Source organism: Pseudonaja textilis, chromosome 5 (assembly GCF_049901715.1).
Source record: "Pseudonaja textilis isolate UNSWEBS1 chromosome 5, rPseTex1.2, whole genome shotgun sequence".
In the NCBI taxonomy this organism is placed as follows: domain Eukaryota; kingdom Metazoa; phylum Chordata; class Lepidosauria; order Squamata; family Elapidae; genus Pseudonaja; species Pseudonaja textilis.
The window spans coordinates 56,550,818-56,571,500 of record NC_141994.1 but is presented as its reverse complement, the minus strand read 5'-3'; the positions used below and the strand labels follow the sequence as shown (position 1 = coordinate 56,571,500).

Below are 20,683 nucleotides of genomic sequence, written 5' to 3'. Positions count from 1 at the left end.
TATGATTGAAGCTGAAGTATTCATTGACAGGTAGGACATTGCAATGTATGATTTTATATACTATATTTAGATCAGACTGAAGGTGGTATAGTTCTAGGTTTTCTAGGTCTAGAGTTTCAAGTCTGGTGGCATAAAGTATTCTGCAATGAATAGAGGAGTGGAGAACTCTTCTTGTGAAATATTTCTGGACTTTCTCAATTGTGTTAATATCAGATCCATGATATGGGTTCCAGACTGATGAGCTGTATTTGAGCATAGGTCTAGCAAATGTTTTGTTCGCCTTCCTCCTTGATTCAAATTCCGACAGGGGAATGACAGGCCTTTCTTTCAATGGGTGTCATGCAGAAAGTCAAGATTCTCTATCATTTTAGAGAGCAACACACAGATTCATGGGATTACATTATAAGAAGACAGATTCAGACTGACTGTTTAAAAAAAACAGAACCAACAAATCAACTTTAAAAACAATTACCCAGAGAGGTGTTGGGGTCCTCCTTTTCACTGGATGTAGTAGAGGTTATAGTCAACTATCTATCATGGAAGCTTTAATTTGGATTATTGCTCTGAGCAGAGATTTGACTCAGTGGCCTGTTCTATTATTTTATTAGGATAACGGAGTAATTTTACAAGCAACACAAATATGCTCTAGTTTCCATTACTTTTCATTTGCCTATGCTTTGCAAACCCACACAAAGTGGGGTTTGGTCCACAAAAGCCTAGTGGCCACCAAACAGCAGTATCCTAAAACCCAAGCCTGTGCTACATACCCATTATAACCCAATCCAACGTATAATAATATGTCTATTTTATGTAAGTGATTTTTATTATGTCCCAAAGGTGCTTTCTCAAGAGGTAACTAGTCTTTCCGGTTTTTCTTCGAAGACATTTCGCTTCTCATCCAAGAAGCTTCTTCAGCTCTGACTGGAAGGTGTGGAATGGAAGGATTTATACTCCTTGCAGATAGCTGATCGTTTGCATTCTTTTATCAGGTTGTTAAAGTCCCTGGAGGTTTATCTGTCTCATCAGGGTCATCTGCGTAGTGCAAATGGGTCTGAAGCTTTCTTGGAACTGTTGAAAGGACTGTGTTGTAGATTGGAAATAGATGATATCATATCCATCCCCTTCTGTTGAGAGAGGGCTGTTCAGTTTTGACATAGATGGCTTCTTTAACTGATTATTATCTTTCATGTATAAGATCTACTAGTTTGATGACGACGACGATGATGATGATGATGACCACAACTACAACTGCTATCCCATCCTTCTGTCTATAGGATAGAATGGTCAACCTTTATGGACAACTGTGATAAACAAAACATCAGTACCACAACATTTGATGAGCCAAATTCAATCAAATAGATTAAACAAAATTGAATTTGCCTAAAGACTATAAAACATGAGATGTTTTCTAGGGAAGAACTTGTAGATAATGCATCTGAAGATTCTTTTGCTGTGAGTTACTGAATTTCAGTTCCCCCTAAAAGAAGTTGAAAAACTTTCTTGCTCTTTTCAACTTTAAATGCAATTTAATGTCACCTTTATTTTTACTTCACCATCACTTACTGTTTAAATTGTTGCCCTTGTTTTAACTGCTCCCATCCATTGTTATTTGTAATGTTATGCTGTCCTAGAAAATCAGTATACTTCGGGGACAAGATATAAATACTTTAAATAAGGAGAAAGAAAAAGAGAGTGGATGAGTGGGTGGATGGGATTTAAAAAAAGTAATAGTAAGGTCCTAGCAAAGTTAAAGGCTTTGATATTTCTCAGTAAATCAATCTGATAGAAAATACAATCTAGTTTTTCATGAATTTCTTTTTTTAAACCAATCTGTAATCTAGCATGCAAGAGCTAGATGAGCCTTAGTCCTACTCATATGAAAATATATTTGCAGATCAATGCATCTCTGCGGTCATAAATCATCCCAATTCAGCATTTATTTGTGCATTAATTTCTATTTACCAATCCAAACTTTCTGTTTTCATACAAAATCAAATGTTTACCCTGAAGAAAATTTATTTAATGCACAGATTTCAGAAACAAATAGGCTAATTTAGCCTTCCAGAACCTAATGCTCTCCAGATGTTTTGCAACCAGAAGCACAGAGGCCATATCTAACAAAATCAAATTCAATGTAGAGAAAAGTAAAGTCCTACACAAGAAAAACCAAAAGTACACATATAGACTGGGTGAAACCAGGCTCAGTAGCAGTAACTGTGAGAGGGATCTTGGAGTCTTAGTGGACAACCAGCTAAATATGAGCCAGCAGTGTGCATCAGCAGCCAAAAAAGCTAATGCAATCCTAAATTGTATTAACAGAGGGATACAATCAAGATCAAGGGAAGTATTAATACCGCTCTATAAAGCCTTAGTAAGACTACACCTAGAGTACTGCATCCAGTTTTGTTTACCACATTATAAAAAAGATGTTGAGACTCTAGAAAAAGTACAGAGAAGAGCAACCAGGATGATTAGGGGACTGGAGGCTAAAACATACAATGAACAGTTGCAGGAACTGGGCTTGGCTAGTCTAGTGAAGAGAAGGATTAGGGGAGACATGATAGCAGTCTGCCAATATTTGAGGGGCTGCCACAGGGAGGAAGGGGTCAAGCTATTTTCTAAAGCGCCTTTAGGCCAGACAAGGAATAACAGATGGAAACTGAACAAGGAGAGATTTAACCTGGAAATAAGGAGAAACTTTCTGACAGTGAGAACAATCAACCAATGGAACAGCTTGTCCTTGGAAGTTGTGGGAGCGCCATCACTTGAGACTTTCAAGAAGAGATTGGACTGCCATTTATCAGAAATGGTGTTGGGTGGGGGGTTGGACTAGATGACCTACAAGGTCCCTTCCAACTCTGATTATCTGTTAAATCTGTTAGGAATAACTATCCCTACAAATAAGGACAGCACATAATTAGTCCAGATGTTTAGACTGACTTTGGCATTTTTGTTCACCTATTGAGCCCTTCCCATGGACACGGGATAGGGAGATGTTGTTTAATAATAAAAAAATTAAAAGTTAATTCCAGATAAAATATATGAAATGGCAAAATAAATTATTCACTCAGGATTTTGTCTTTGGTCTGTCCAAAACCCAAACAGAATGGGACTAATTTGGGGTGGTAGGCAAAGCAGAAAAAGACAGATAAATTTTGAAGCAGAACTAGGTTAGATCAGGGCCTACAGAGAAAAAGAAGAATTGGTCCAATGCACACCTAGGTGAGAGGCAGGAAGGCAGTGGCTCAGAAAGAATAGAATAGAATAGAATAGAATAGAATAGAATAGAATAGAATAGAATAGAATAGAATAGAATAGAATAGAATAGAATAGAATAGAATAGAATTCACAACTTCTGGAGGCAAGTTGTTCCACTAGTTAGTTTTAACTGTCAGGAAATTTCTCCTTAATTCTAGGTTGCTTCCCTCCTTGATTAGTTTCCATCCATTGCATCTTGTCCTGCCCAGAGGTGCTTTGGAAAATAGCTTGACTCCCTCTTCTTTGTGGCAGCCCCTCAGATATTGGAACACTGCTATCGTGTCTCCCCTAGTCCTTCTTTTCATTAAACTCAATTCCAGCAACCGTTCTTCATATGTTTTAGCCTCCACTCCCTAATCATCTTTATTGCTAACTAACTACTCCATTCTAAGCCCCCAGTCATGTGACCCAGAGCAGAACACATGAAGCTGACCATATGTTTCTAATGAACACATCATCTCTCATAGAGATGCAACACACTGCTTTGTTATGCAGAACATAAAACATCTCCTACAACCATTGCAAATGCAATGGCTGGAAAGCCTTGCAGAATTCACACTCCGCAAGTTTTCTTTACTTGCTAATTTCTATCAAATATTTAGGAGGGCATTTAAAGCATACCAGTATTCCTGGAAATAAAAGATAATGCTTGTATTCTACTTTACTTTACAACATTACAGGCTTCCTGTTTTTAAATGGAAATATTTCTAGAAATGGAATCTATGAACCTATTAACAACTATAATCAACACTTTTAGGAACCCCAGATGTAAATAATTGGGAACAATAATCTACACAGAGTTCAATTATGGCTATCTGAAAATATAAAAGCTATTTATCTGGACAATGGGATCCATATAGAGATGGTTTTAGGAGGGAGGAAAAGTGTATTAATGTATAAACACAACACATAATTGGCTTGTAATTAGCTTATGGAACTCAGCCAAATGATGTGCTGGTCACTACTTAAAATGGCTTTGAATCAATTTGTAGACTAGAGATGAATCAATTGCAAATAAGTAGAATACAGCTTGAATACTAGATTCAGAAAATAAAGTCATGGACATCTGCTTACTTGTAGATACCCCAGATATATCTGTATGACTAAGGAGCAAAATAAAATTCTGGGGTTTGGTGTAATTTAAGTGTTGCGTTTGCACATGTTGGTAGGTGTAAACTGCTTCTTTCCTTACCATAGTTAAGTAAAAAGCAAAGTTTTAAAATGCAATGACTTGAATAGGCTTTTCTTTTTTCTTTAGGAAAATATTTATTTGCAAGAAAATAGATAAAGCATTACATAGTCGCACTTAGGTACATACAAAAAGCATTTAGTTTGCAGTTTCATTTTAGACTTGTGTGCTTAATAAAAGTATTTTTTACACAAAATTTCTTTGCCACTCCCAAGTACGTGAGGGTATAGAACATATTAAACCAATGCCACTATTGTTTAAGAAATTGGCATTTTAAAAAATTTTACCCTATGTTTTTTGTTAAATAATTGCAGTATTTTAATCAGTCAGTTCCATTTAAACTTGGGTAAAACATATTTGCATATTCACATAGTAGAAATAACGAGGTTTTTTTTTTTTTTTTTGACAGAAAAATGTCAATATGGATGGCCCAGTTTAATAGGTTTTGGGCTTACATGATACAAATTACAGATATAATTATTATTAAACAAGTACTTGTAGTACATTTTTTGCTTGACAATAATCCTCAAGCTGACTTACAATAACAAATGAAAACTTAACTTATAATAAGGTTCTCTAAAATGCACTAATAATTTATGAAAATTCCAGGGAACTCTGATGTATATAGTCCCTGACTGGGATGCAGAAAGATATCATGTGAGTCTAATTCTGCTGATTTTAATAAGATTATGCATTGTAATATATAAAATCATAATCTATCTTTCAAGGATAAGAAAAGGTTTAGCCTGAATGTCAGTATCTTTATGAAAATAAATCCCAGTCATGTTGCTCCTTTAAAGACACTGAATGTAATGTCATGTGTCCCATTTGACAGCATTTTCAGATTTTCAACCTAAAGTACAACATATATAAGAGAGACACCTTTTTAAAGTGATATATTAGAACCACACTTCACAAAATAGACAGGACCAAGTATCAGAATGGTGTAAATTTTACAAAACATTTAGCCTTGAAAGAAGCAAATCAAGGTGGATATGTTTACCCAACTTTGAACTCAGCACCTGAGAAAAGATGCTAAAATGGGTCCAAAGATCCTTTAATTTTTTGCACAGAAAATCAAGGAGAATAGAATTGCACTTTCATTTCAACCAGCCTGTAAACTATATCTATGCCCCGTCCATTGCAAAGTTGGTATTCAGTGTATTTATCCATTTAATTTTATCCTACTTTATTTGGCACAACTCAAGGTAGCACCTATATCTCCTATTTTCCCTGGTGGATTGAGAGAGAGCAAATGGCCTAAAGTCATCCAGCCAGTTTTCATGCCTAAGGGTGAACCCACAATCTCCCAGTTTCTAATCCAGTATCTCCAAACTGATTCTAGCTTATATTTTATTATGCGTTTGTATTATTTTATTGTATTTATTGTATCACAATGAAATTAGTGTGGCATGTTTTGCATTTCTTAACAGTGGCAAGATAATTGTCTTACTACCACTTCCTGCTATTGTGAAGGCTCAAACAGTGCCTGTTCTACAAACATTTAAGCATCAATTACCACACAGCCATTGACTTCCACATATCATCTATCATATCTATCTTCCATACATCATCTGTCCCTATGCACCCTCACCGTTTTGTTAACATTTAAATTATAACAAGATTGGTGTTCTTTGGAGAATTACAAAGCAAAAAGGGTTTGGAAAATTGTCTTCATAAAGAGTTAAATTACATTTAGCTAATGTGCATTTATTTATAAATAAATACTGTTCTTAGTTCTTTCCCATTCTTTTTTGAAGGAAAAAAAAATCAGGCTATGTTCTTTGACACAAAAAGATGCCACCTTTTTCACCGTCCTTGACTTACAAGCACAATTGGGTCCAAAATTTCTTTTGTTAAGTGAATTTTGGCCCATTTGGCAACTTTTCTGGCCACAATTCTTAAGTGAATCACTGTAGCTGTTAAGTTAGTAACACGGATGTTAAGTGAATCTGGCGTCCCCATTGACTTTGCTTGTCAGAGGGTTGCAAAAAATGATCACATAACCCCAGGACAATGCAATCGTCATAAATATGAGTCAGTTGGCAAGGCTCCAAATTGACCACAGAGATGCTGCAACAGTCGTGTGAAAATAGCAATAGCACTTAGGCTTATATACCAGTTCACAGTGCTTTACAGCCCTCTCTAAGCGGTTTGCAGAGTCAGCATATTGCCCCCAACAATCTGGGTCCTCATTTTACTGACCTTGGAAAGATGGAAGGCTGAGTCAACCTTGAGCCTGGTGGGATTTGAACTGCCAAATTTCAGGCAGCCGACAATCAGCAAAAGTAGCCTACAGTACTGCACTGCGTCACTGAGGCTCCAGTCACTTTTTTTTAATGCCGTTACAACTTCGAATGGTCACTAAATGAACTGTTGTAAGTTGAGGGCTATCTGTACTGAAAAGAGGATGGCATTGAGGAAAGAGATTTGAATAATATGTACCAGAAGAGGAAATACTGCCCTGCACAGTATAATTCTGCCTTTCAAATGAACCACAACCACTCAAAAACTCCAAGCAGTGTTCTAGAGTCTGCAAATACCTCAACTTGTAATTGTGATTTTAAAATATGCAAAACTAAACAAAAAGAAAAGGACAGATTAATCCACTGGATATTGATGTCACAAGGATGCTTATCTTGCAACAACTGCGTTTATGAATAAGGGAAGGCCCCCTAATGACATGTTACAAGTTTTCAACATAACCCCAGTATCTTTATCTCCCAAGTTTTTTTTAATTGTATCTTCTTAGGCAGTTTAAACATATATAAAGCTAGTTGATAAATTCTGTCTTCCTTCCAAGAGATCAGTTTTTTTACAGGAGAAAAAAATGTTCTACTACCTACATCAGAACCAACAAGTCTGGGCTCTGAAGTGTGGGATTTAGATCTACAAGTCTCGGGTACAAGACTTGAGAGTGAGGGAAACAGACTAATAAATCAACATGTCCAGCTGGAGTACTCAGGGTTGGAGTACACCTTCAAAATAACATTATAAAAAAGCAGTTTCATTTCAATTAGCAATTACAGAAGAATAATTTTTGTCACAAAGTGAGAGAGAAGATGCTAAAGATACATTTTTATACTGGGACGAGGTGGACTGCACAATGGCCTTCTGGCATTAGAGAATTTAATTTCATAGAAGCCAGCCATGGCTGGCAATTAATATTAGTTATTCATTTTATTGACAACCAAACTATGAATAGATAGCACCCACTCCTCAAAGTTGAAGGTTTGGGGAGGGGGAGGGAAATTCCTATTCTCAGATATTTCTTGAAAGACATTTCAAATTTGACATTCAACCCAGATGTACAAATCATGAACTGAATGTTTTCAGGGTTAGAAGAAAAAGAGAAGCAAATTGTCAGATTGTTATAGAATGGGAAAGCTACCAATTTGCATCGGTCAACATCTGATTCAGAAACATTAACTAGTTAAAATACTTTACTTTGCATAATAATAAAAAACAGTGAATACAATCAAAGCATATACATAGCAAAAGAATTACACTGTCTACCTACTACTCAATTATTAAGAGCATCACAACCCCATAATTGATTTCCATAAATAGACAGTTTAAAATAACATTCTCTTATTTTAGAGCCCACCCACTAACTATACAAAACCTATTAGCTACAGACATCTGGAATCAATGATCACATAATGAATAATACAGTGCCTTAAAATAAACATTGTTACCCAAGTTTGATATTTGAAAATCCCCTGCTACAAAGTGATTTGGAGGTATTTTTTTTTAACTCTAGGCATACTATGAAGGGTCCCATGCAACTGTATTTTATAGAAGAGGTGCTGTTTTAACATAACGGTACTAATAATTCCTTCCCAAAAGTTCTGATCATTTAAGATTATAGAAATTGAGATTGCTGAGACTGGAATTTTCCCAGCCAAATGCTTATTTAAAAACAAGTACAACAGAAAGGACAAAATAACACGTTAGGAAGTGTGTGTGTGTGTGTGGGGGGGATCTTATTTAGACTAAACTTTTAAAAGTTTAATGCCTGGAGCCTAAAAAATGTTTTGGAAGCTTTTCAAAGTCCACTAAGATCATTTGAAAGAGCTTATAACCTTGACTTGCCATTCCAGCTTGGAACATAGGAAAAAAACCTTAATAAATACTATTTACAACAGAAAGATATAGGAGAGTATAAGTTATAGGGAAATATAAGCAACCAGATTCTCATATCCACATGTACAGTTGTACGTTCTCTACAACTAGGCTTAGTGGGAATTTGAAGAGTTGTAGTTATAACATAGCAGGAAGTCACCAGACTGGGAAAAATTAAACTAATGTACTGAAAGATGACTCCAAGCCTTTTCAGTTTTTACAGAGATGTTACCATGGAGGGAAAGGAATTATGAAACCTCCGAGTCTAGCAAAACCAAAGTGTTTTGCCAGAACAAACCATTCTTGTCCACTGAGGTTCAACAAAGAACATGTCTACAGTCCAATTCTTCTAGAGAAGATAGGAAAAAAGTTGGTTATACTTCTGTTTCACCATGATTATTGAAGCTCCAGGGGAGATTTTTTTTCACTGAAGGCAACACCCTACCATTGGTAGCTCATCAAAACAGTATCAACATAATTATTCCCACTATGAATATTATGGTAGAAGTCAGGCATGGCAGTTACTATTAAAAAAAAAGCAGGGCAAGAAAATAATTTGAAAGGTCTGCCTTAATCATATTTCCACATCAACACCATCATCCTGGTGAAAAATTAGGATTTTTGGCAAACGGTCAACCAAAGCCACTTTCTCACATGAAAGAAATCAGACAAGTCGTCCATTCTCGCCATTGAGATTTACTGACAATGACAAGTCCTTTGGAACTTATGTTTGGAACGAAGATAAAGATGTAAGGGGGAGGCAATGTTCCTTTCTCCTACGATGTAGCATTGACTCTTCTGTCAATTTCAACGATCTTTAGTGTTTCATTTGCATCCAGCTCTGAACTGATTCTATAAGCAGAGAAGAGGAAGAATTCAGATTACTATAAAGTACTAGTGTGAATAAAACCAAGCAACACAAAAATGACTACTTGGGATTTTTTAAATTGTTATTTAATTGAACATTCACTTCACAGTAGCAAGATATCGAGTGATATGAAGCTCAACTTTCCCATCCCCAAACCTTTAACTTTAAAATGGCAAAGTTTGAATTTGAGACCTGTCATTTCCAGGATATGTTCTCTATCAAAAATTGTAAACAAACTTTAAAGTATTTATTAAATGTATGTGCTGCCCATCTCACTAGATGGCAAAGAAACACTGGATAGTTTAATTTACTCAATTCAATTGAAATCCTACCATCTTTTTCCTGGAATTGAGTCCCATTGAATTCCATGAAAATTGCTTCTAAATAGACAGACATCCACTAGATTATATTATTCACATCTTTATTTTCATTGCTTAAAACTTCAATTTTCAGTTAAGTAAAAAGGTGTTTCCAATGAATCAGGCATCATTTTTAAAATCTGAGTTCTTATAAAACTTGCAGATGGCAAGTGTCATTTTTAACTTTGCCATCTGTTAGCAGAAGTGCTTTCTTTGCTAAAGTAATGCCTACTGTGATATAAAAATTTAGATATGGTATACAGAAACCATACTTTTTGTCCTTTGACATAATTACCTTTCTTCTTCTGCACATGTATATACATTCAACTGAATAACACTTATACATGCAATAAATTAGTTGTGTGTGAGTGCATGTGTGTATGAATATATGTGCACAGGTACGTATGTATGTGTATAGGTATGTACCGTATGTATGTCAGTCCTTATTCTAGCATTGAGCTACAGCCACTCTGGAAAAAGGAAATTCAGTCTGCCTCCTGCAGCAGTAGCTATCCAGAGGTTGTTTTCCAAGTGCATAGGCTTTTTGTAGTATTCTTGGCAAGGAATATTTCCCAGGTACTGTTCATTCATCATGCTGACTGGCTCTATTATCTTTCCAATCACTGGCCATGTTTTATTTTTCTTGGAAGAAATGAGTAATTTAGAGTGGAACATTATGACCTTTTAAAAATTTCCCAACACATCTGTAAACAGAGAGGTTAGGTGGACACATGTATTTCTATTTGTACTTGTAAATTTGTAAAAGAAGAAATAGAGCTTATTGATTTCTAAATAAAATTCCATGTTTTTGCTGGTAGAAAAGTCCAATGGGAAGAGTCAACAGCTTCATTCTGCTCGAAAAATAAGCATACAACCAAATAAATAACATTTATGCCCTGCCTCAGTCACCTTGTAGGTAAATAGGTTCTACATCATACTGCATCCCTGAAAATCTCACTGAATTTTTCTTCTCCTTGGAAAGTAAATTACTAACCAAGTTGAATGGGAACTTGTTAAAAAAATGTGCAGGTTGATTTCTCTGCCACTCACTAAACTAGATAATTTTTCTTTCCCAGTATTCCCAAACACTTACAATGGGCAGTGAACTGTCTATTTCCTTCCATTCTAATTTTGCCAAATACTCACCTGTGCTGCTGCAGCCCCACCAGCAGTGACTTTTCTAGCCTTGTCTCGTTGGCTATTGTGATCTCTGTAACCTGACTGGGTTGTGACTTGGACACCAGTTCCAAAGACAGGGCTTTGGAAGCATCCAGGTGCCTGTCCCAGCTGTTGCTGTGATCGGACAAGGGCTGCTCTTCCAGTGGATGAGGCCCCTCATAAGTCAAGAGGCTCCTTGATCTCACTGCAGAGAGAAAAAAATACAAGGAAGAAATGGAGTGAACGCATAGCAAATTTAACACCTATGAAGACAAGAATTGGGCTTGATGGCATTCAACAGCTTTAGCAGAGAACATTTTGGCTACAGGTGGTGGATTTCAATATAAAAAGCTGCCTTAGATAAATGGCCCATCTAAGTCCAAATATTATGTGGCACTTGACAGCAGAGTTGTTTTCTAACCCTGCTCTCAAGAGATCCTGGACAAACTAAATTATCACGGGGTTGACTTCTAAATCTTCTCAAATATAATATTGATTCCTGCTGTTACATTTACATGATTACATTTACACATTTACATTTAATTCATACAAAATTGCCTTTTCCACTCCCCTACCTCCCCCAAACCGGATACCTTTCAAATATCTTCAGTATCAACTCCTTCATTTTCCCCCCACTAATGCAGTTGAACCTATTTGAAGGACGATTGTCTATAAAGCAGAGGAAGGCTCCTCCCCTTTTTCTAAGTGGCAAATGTTTTAAATTAAACAAAATAGGTTTGCATGTAAAGTACCTTAAAATTGAGAGAACTAGAATTCTTTCCAAAATGTTCACACTGGTCCACCTCACTGACCTGTTTCCAGTCCCGTCCCCTCCCAATACAAGGATTTGTTTCTGATAAAGCAACCCAATCTTCATACTTTCAACATATGTAAGGAAAGCTCAAAATCAGCAGAAGTGAATGCGTAAAAGGATGGAGCAACAATAAATGCTTAGTAGATTATGGTAAAGATCAACCTCTTGAACAGGCGATGGACAACCTGTAGCTTTCAGATCATACACAGACCTAACCCTCTCCTTTTAGTCTCCAAGAGTTCCAGTGCTTTACACAAAAACACACTTTCCAGAGATCCCAGTGATATATCTAAATCATTACTCCCATCCATTACAGTCTTGGCTGTCTCCTGATTTTAAAAAAAGTTTGGGCACTAATGGTTTCTCACCCCTGCTTTAAAGGTTGTACGTTAGATATTTTCTGATTACACAGTTTCCCATAGATCTTTCTTTTTACCAACAGACCAATAAAACAGACTTTACTTGCATACCTTCATCTTGATTTACCAGTCAACATCAATGAAAGGTATGGCTCTGATATTTCTAGATGCACAGAAGGCATTTGATAATGTGAATTGGTGATTCATGTTATTACTGCTGGAACAGATGGGCTTTGCTAGAAAATTTATTCAAGCAATAGAAGCTATATATCATAAGCAGACGGCAAAGGTAATGATAGAGGGAGAACTGACAGACTCTATCCATATAAGAAAAGGAACAAGACAAGGGTGCCCACTATCACCTTTGTTGTTTGTGTTAACTTTGGAAGTGCTAAACAGAAATATTAGAGATGAAAAGAATATAAAAGGAATGAAAATCAAAAAAGGAAGAATTTAAGCTGCAAGCATTTGCAGATGATCTGGTTTTCATCTTAGAAGACCCTCTAGAAACAGCACCAAAATTGATAGAAAAGATAGAGATATATGGAAAGGGGGCTGGTTTGAAAATAAAGATAAGACAAAGATCTTGACAAAGAATATGCTATTAAGACAAAAGGAAGAACTGGCAGACCTATTGAAAATTCAGGTCACAAATAAGATCAAGTACTTGGGGATATATTTGACAGCAAGATGTAGTACACTAAAAGAGAATAATTATATCAAACTTAAACAGCAGATAGCACTAGATCTGGCAAAATGGGAAAATTTACAACTGTCACTAATTGGGAGAATTTCAACAATCAAGATGAATATATTACCCAGAATTTTATATTTGTTTCAAACAATTCCAGTTAGGCTTGGAAAAGATTACTTTGAAGATTTAAATAAAATTGTGTTGAGATATATATGGCAAGGTAAGAAAGCGAGAATAAAGTTAAAACTTTTGCAAGATGCTAGAATTAGAGGAGGATTTGGTTTGCCTAACTGGAAGTTGTATTATCAAGCTACAAATCTGATGTGGGTTAAGAAATGGATAACACTAAGAAATACTAGATTGTTGACATTAGGACATGATTTGTTGTTTGGGTGGCATGCTTTTTTATGGTATAAAGGAACTAAAACACAGGGGTATTTTAGAAGACATTATATACGTGAGTCTCTGTGGTTAAACTGGGAGAAGATTAAAAGACAATGTTATTTGAAAATTCCAGTCTGGCTATCGACTATTGAAGCATTTTCTTATCCTATAATATACAAAAAGGAACAAGCAGATATGGTGAAATACTGAATGAAAAGGGTGAACTCAAATCTATACAAAAACTAGAGAAACAAGGTATAAAGATGAATTGGTTTTCATATGCACAAATACATTCAAGGTATTATAAAGATTCTAAAATGGAAGGTTTCTATGATAAATTGACTGATTTAGATAAGATTTTGACAGGTACTGATGAAAAGGTGATTTAAAAATTGTATGGATATTTATTAGAAATTAAATTAGAAGAAGAACAAGTTAAAGAAACTATGATTGCTTGGGGAGAGAATTTTGGATATGGGATTGATTTAGAAAAATGGTAAAAATTGTGGTCTCAAAATTATAAAATGGCAATGTCAACAGCATATAAAGAAAATTTGTATAAGATATTTTACAGGTGGCATTTCCCCACGACAAGAATAGCAAGTATGTTCAAGAATAAATCCGAAAAATGTTGGAAATGTCATCAGACACCTGGCTCATATTACCATATGCGGTGGACTTGTGTGGATGCTAAAAAATACTGGACTAAAATCCACATGTGGTTGGAAAAAATGACAAAAAAACATATAGACTTGAAACCAGATATTTTTATTGGGAATTTTACCTGAAATATATAGTAAAGACTTGAAATATCTGATTGTAAATGTATTAACAGCGGCTAGGATTGTATTTGCCAAAAACTGGAAAAATGAGAAAACACCATCACAGGAGGAAATCATTAAGAAAATATAGGAATGTGCTGAAATGAGTAGATTGACATTTGAAATTAGAGAACAAGAGGATAAACAATTTTATAAAATTTGGGATCTATTCTATCAATGGTTAGACAATAAAATACAGTAATGAAATATGTTGACTTTTAGAAAATAATAAATATATAAAGTTGTACTTCTTTCTTATTATATCTACAAAATGATTTTAGGATAGATTTAGGATGATAATATGAACTGTTATAAAACAAACTAAGTAAATTATGATTATCTTGTAAAACATGAATGAATAAAAGTATAGTCAAATGATTAATTAATAATGATACTAAGGTATTTAATTTTTGATTGAAAATACGAGATTATATGCAATGTAATTGTAATTGAAGACTACAAAATGGAAGCACAAAACAATTTGTAAACCAACCGGCACTTTGTATGTATACATATGGAAGATGGGTTGATGTTTTTATGTTTTGTTTGTTTATATTTGTTTTTAAAAACCAATAAAAACTTAAATAAATAAAAAACCAATCAATGAAAGGTAGATATCTAGGGAGATACAACCATGTGCACCTGTCCTACAATATAGAAGCCTTGTTTAGACTAGGTCCCAGGTGCTGTTTCTTAGTTCTGTGGTGCTACTACAAAAGACACAGCAAGGGAGCAGAGTGGTCTACATCTTCTCTATCTACATGTGGAAGAAAAATTTCCCCACACCAATGCTTAGATAACTACCAGTAACATATGATAGCCTCACATATCATAGGATTACTTTAGCTTTTGAGCCTCTTATCCGTATTATAATGACAATAAAGAGAACGTGAATTCCCTAGTCCAACAATTGCAGAAGGGAGGATATGTTATAGATGCTAAGAACTAAGTCTTAATTAGGATGACTTTGGCAGGTAGTCAACTGTCTGGGTTGTGATCAAGACACTCATAAGATCTGCCATCAAACCATTTCCAGGTATGCCACAGGTAGTCCTCGATTATAACAGTTCATTTAGTGACTGTTCAAATATGCAACGGCACTGAAGAAAGTGACATGACTGTTTTTCATACTTACGACCATTGTGGCATCCCGATGGCCATGTGATCAAAATTCAGGTACCTGGCAATTGGTTCGTATTTATGATGGTTGCAGCATCATGTGATTCCCCTTTTGCAACCTTCTGACAACCAAAGTCAATGGGGAATCCAGATTCTCTTTAACAGTCGTGTTACTAACTTAACACATACAATGATTCACAATGATCCACAACAACTGTGGAAAGAAAGGTTGCAAAATGGGACAAACTCACTTAACAAATGTTTCACTTAGCAAAATAAATTTTGAGCCCAATTGTGGTCGAAACTTGAGGACCATGTATCAGCCAGCTGGTAAAAAGTGGATCTCTCCTCTGTAATTTCAGGGGTTCCTGAGTAGTTGAAAGGACTGGCATATTTTATTTTTCCTTCTGTAAACTCTCTGAAACTATATTCAATGAAATCTCTCTGGCATTCACCCTGGTGTGAGCTTATTGTCAGATCCTAGAATCTATTACTTACTGGTTGGTCACCAGTACCAACACAAGCCTCCCAGCATTCCTGACTATTGGTTGTACTAACTGGGGGGAACTAGCATTTTAGTTAAAAAGTTTCTGAGTACCTACAATGAGAAAACATGCTTTACAAACAGAACATTAAAACCTCCTGATTTTGTACTCACCTATTGATGCTGTATATGATTCTGGTGTAGAATGTTGGGTTGGCAGCACAGCTTTTGTGATGGAGGAATGAGGCCCAAAGCTCTGAGAAAAGCTGCCCAAAATAATTGCAAAGCAAAATACTACAACCTAGTAGGGGGGAAAAGCACATATTTTACTATAGAGGATAAAATTAAAGCCATGCCATCCGAAGTTAAATATAAATCCAACCAATACAAGTTGAATACAAAACTAACAAACTATGCTCCAGAACTTCATTCTTCTCCTCTTCTCTTGCTTAATTGAAATAATTCTCCAGTTGTAGAAACCCAGGTGCAATGCTGATTTAGCTCTACAGTTACACCTCTGGTTGCATTGTGATCACAATTTCTAACCTTCCCAACCAGCTTATCACAGGCACATTTAATTGGGAAGCCAGGTTTGTGTAATGACCATGTAATTCAATAAATGACCATATGATTTACTTAACAACCATAGTGAAAATGGTTGTGAAATCGAGTGGATCACATCATGACTTGCTTTTTATGACTGCATTGCTTTGGGATTGAAATTCCAGTCCTAATTATTGTCATATGTTGAAAACTATCTGTACTAGAAACACATCATTTTTAGCATGGCAATTCTAGAACCTTTGGAACCATTCTACTCAATATATTATTTTTAAAATAATATATTACTAAGATATTATTTTTTAAAAGTATCCAGGTTTTTTTTATTGGCTTTATATTACCACTCCTCCCATTTCACCTGCTGCTTGTGTGTTCCAACATGTTTAGAAAGGATCTTAACTGGATCTACTGGAAACACAAATGCTTCATAAAGAAAAATAATGATCTCTGAAAAAAGGATTTTGAATGGGTAGATAAACCATAGCGATATATTCTTAGTTGTTGAGCCAACAAAAACTAACCTGAACTCCATTTCAATTTTAATCTAATAAGTAAAGCTAGCCTATAAGTGGATGGTATAGATTTACTGGCATAATAGGATTTCCAACTAATAGAACTGCTTCCTCCCTGCTCAAAGACATCAAAACATCAGGAAGATAAGTTTGCGGGCTAACATTCTTTTTAATGAATTTTTCTTATGAGGGCTAACATTGACATTCAAATTAGAATTTTAATTTTAAGAAAATAACTTCTGGGAAAGGGAAGTGCATATAAGAATCATTTTGGTGGAAATAAGGGACTAAAAAGCGGGGGTGGGGGGGTGGGGGGGGGAATGAAAGCAACAGACAATTACTTCCTATCAAGATCGGATTTCAGAGCCTCTGAATATATGATATCTATGCTGCTAACTACCATAATGACTGTGTTATTTCAATCGATCTCATGGTCTCCTAACTTCCATTTCACCATTAGCATTTCTGTCGAATATTGCCCCTATGCACCAAACTGAATGCTACGTGAAACAACCACTTCAACCTAATGCTATCCTAAAAAACACACTGCAGACTTGGCCATCATCATCAGGGCAAACTCAGTATGTCATCATTTGTACAGTTATAAACAAAAAAAAGGAAGACAGTCTAATCAAAATCTAATCCTTGTAGGGGCAATAAGAATTTAAACAATTGCCCCTACCAAGATCTCAACATAGATCTTTTCTTCCCATATCTGGTATTTACTTGGTAAAAAAAACAAAACATAAACATTTGGTTGGGCGGAGGGTGTCACATCTTATTTGGTCTCTAATCAAAGCCAGTCTGGTATATTGTTTCAAACACAGATTTGAAACCTCAGTCACAGAAGCTTACAGAGTAACCTGGGACAAGTCACTATTACTCAGCTCAGGGTTGTTGATGGAAGGGAAAAATGCAAGAGAAAATGATCTCTACTCTGTTGAAAGCAGAAAGCTGTATATAAAATAAATAAATAAATAAATAAATAAAGCAGCGCTGCACAAAGAGCAAACTGTGGGTACCTAGAGACTTATTTTTCATACCTGGACAGAGAAAGCTGCCTAGAAGCACCAGAGAATTATAAGTGAAAAGTCCTAAGGGACCATCAGGGATGAGAAGCTGCTTACCATGAGACAGGTCCCTGTTTGTGTACTAGCAGCTTTACAGGACCGTGACACTTTGCCAGCTACCATGGTTTGGAGCCTCTGTAATTGCTGCAGGAGTGTTCTGAAAGATACAGGAGCAGGAATCAGTGAATAGGTCAGTTAAGAGCATGAAAGCCCTGGTGGATCAGATTACAGGCCCATTTACCCCATTCTTCTTTTCCCACAGCGGATAATTAAATGTCCCTGTGAAATGCGCAAGGAGAATCCATGGAACATAGACAATAGACAATAAAGGAGAATATTTGTGGCTCAGGGTTGAAATGAAGGGGCCCTTGGTATTCTCTGAGCTTCTTGCAGAAATGTCTGCAAGAAAACAACCAAGCTTAGAGAGCACCAAGGACCCCACAATGCAGAGACACCCTGACCACTAGCAACCTTATCTTCCATGAAACACCCTAATCCCTAATTCTGCCCAAGTTGAGAACCATCAATACAGCTTGTGATAGCAAATTCTACAGTTTAAGTCTGCATGGTGTGAAGAATTGGTTTTCACACATCCTTCCAATTTTTCTGCCCTTATGGTTTCTCAGATGTATTAGATATTTTGAGATTTTTAATACTTCGAAACCTGTCAGAAAGAATACACCCACATACTAAACCCTACAAGAGGAAATAAAATATTATTTTTCTTTTCTTGGGGGCTGCTCAGTAGATGCAGTTTGATCCAGTGGTTATACAAAATGAAGTTCTAGGGGAGCCTTTCCCAACACTGTATCTCTGAGACATGCAACACATCTATTAAACTTCAGTTAATTCTTTGAACTATGGCTTTATGGGAGCTAAAGTCTAGGGCTCATCAGATCTAAGGCTCATCCAGATTTTTGCAATCCTGATGTGGTAGCCCTGAACATCTGGGAGAATACCATTTTGAGGAAGAATAGATTAGGGTTGTTAACAAGGAACAATATTATATGTTTAAGTCATGAAGAATAGAGATTTTCTATATTCTATGGCCATTGCATATTCTCCCTATCGTGGGAGTTACTTTCTTATTTCTCTTTTCTCTTTTTCCCTTCAAAGGTAAAATATAATTGTATTAACCTATTAATATCAATCTTTTCTCCAGCTACCAAATCTCTTCCTGATTTGGAAATTTATATCAAACTATTCTGCCTTCAAGGCAGAAATCTGGCCAGTTACCATATTCTGTTTTTTGCCAATCCTTAAGCCTAATCCACATCCAAAGCAGCTGTTCTGGAACTGACTTATGGTCCCTCCGTTCCATAGGAGATTCAATCCAAAATCATTGATTTCTCCTTGGCTAGCTTGATAATATTTTGCTTATGTGCTACTTAATGATTGCTTTCTCCCTCCAATCTCAGGTGCCAACCCAGAACAAAATGGGAAAAGCAGCTTACAAAGTTTGCCAAAATTCCTTTTCACATCCACAGCAGCTGAAAAAAGTATAGGAATCTGAATTTGCTATGGTAACGCAGAGGTCTGCCTTCCAAGAGCTAATACTTGATCTAGGAAATACAGAATATAAAATAACAGAGTTGAAAGGGACCTTGAAGGTTTTCTAGTCCAACCCCCTGCTTAGGCAGGAAACCCTATACCATTTCAGACAAATGTTTGTCCAATCTCTTCTTAAAAACTTCCAGTGTTGGAACATTTACAACTTCTGGAGGCAAATTGTTCCACTGGTTAATTGTTCTAACTCCTTAGCTCTAGGTTGCTTCTCTCCTTGATCAGTTTCCATCCGTTGCTTCTTGTCCTGCCTTCCGGTGTTTTTGAAAATAGTTTGACTCCCCCTTCTTTGTAGCAGCCCAAGATAATGGAACACTGCTATCATGTCACCCCAGTCCTTCTTTTCATCAAACTAGTCATACCCACTTCCAAATGAATGATTGCACACTTGCTTTTTTTTCTTTAGACCTTTAAAACAGCCACAGCTGCCCGCCGCTGTTTAAACTATGCCAGATTCACTGTCTTAATTCATTATTGCGCAGAAAGCTGACAAAATATACGATCAGTAATGGAATGTGAGCCTCCTGAAAGATTTTGCTCAAACTTTGCCACTTCGTGTGGTAAAAAAAATGTAAGTGCCTTTCTTGTTGCCGATGCCTGACTATCTGAAGCTGCACTGACAGCCCACGCTGTTGAGAAGCAGTAGGTGCAGACAATTTCCCATTGCTTGCAAGATTTATTTACTGCAGTGTTTCTATGTCACACTCTCCGTCTTTCATGCTGTATCCAAAGCAGTTTACTGAAATCGTCTACATGAAACACATGCACACCAACAGATCATTTCCAAGCTTCACAGAGAACATTCTACTATCCAAGGAGTAGAAATTCTGGAGGACCCTTCTCAATATATCACAGAACTACAAATCCCAGCCACGTCAATAAAACCACTGATTCTGTCATGCCCCTGATGGAGACTGACTCTGAGAGAGGAGGAACAGCAGACAGGGAATGGAGGTGTGGCTCCGGAGATTGTGGAGGAGGCTGGGGAAGGGCAGAGGCAGGCTGAGCAGTCAGAGGAGGACCCAGGCCCATCCCCTCTCCATCCTAGGGCAAGCAGGGAGGAGAGGATAAGGGAGAGACGTGGTCTCCTCAGGAGGAGAGAGCCTTGACCCTCTTCGTGGGCTGCAGGTGTGACAACTGAATAAGAGTTTGGACCTGCATACTGGCAAACGTTGGAAACAAATCGTGTTTTACTTTGGTCTGAAGTTATCTTGGTTGGCGTCCTTCCAACAGACTGTGCCTTGTTATCTCCTTGAATTTGGTAAATTCTTGTCTTGTTCCATTGTGGAAATGTCGTCATTGTAGTTTGTTTGGTTTTTTATTTCACCTCTATCTGCTCATTAAC

General features: G+C 36.5%; 1 protein-coding gene across 1 annotated transcript in view; it reads right to left on the bottom strand.

The window, feature by feature from the left end:
* Positions 1–4,499: 4,499 nt before the first annotated feature.
* The window catches only part of CREB3L2 (cAMP responsive element binding protein 3 like 2), an 81,354-nt gene continuing 65,170 nt past the window's right edge, over positions 4,500–20,683 (bottom strand). Inside the window, exons 9-12 of the mRNA XM_026722687.2 lie at positions 17,833–17,932; positions 15,807–15,933; positions 10,946–11,162; positions 4,500–9,424 (exon numbers count right to left, since the gene is read on the bottom strand). Of these exons, the coding sequence (XP_026578472.1) occupies positions 9,349–9,424; positions 10,946–11,162; positions 15,807–15,933; positions 17,833–17,932 (520 nt within the window). The 3' untranslated portion in view covers positions 4,500–9,348. The remainder of the gene's footprint in view (positions 9,425–10,945; positions 11,163–15,806; positions 15,934–17,832; positions 17,933–20,683) is intronic.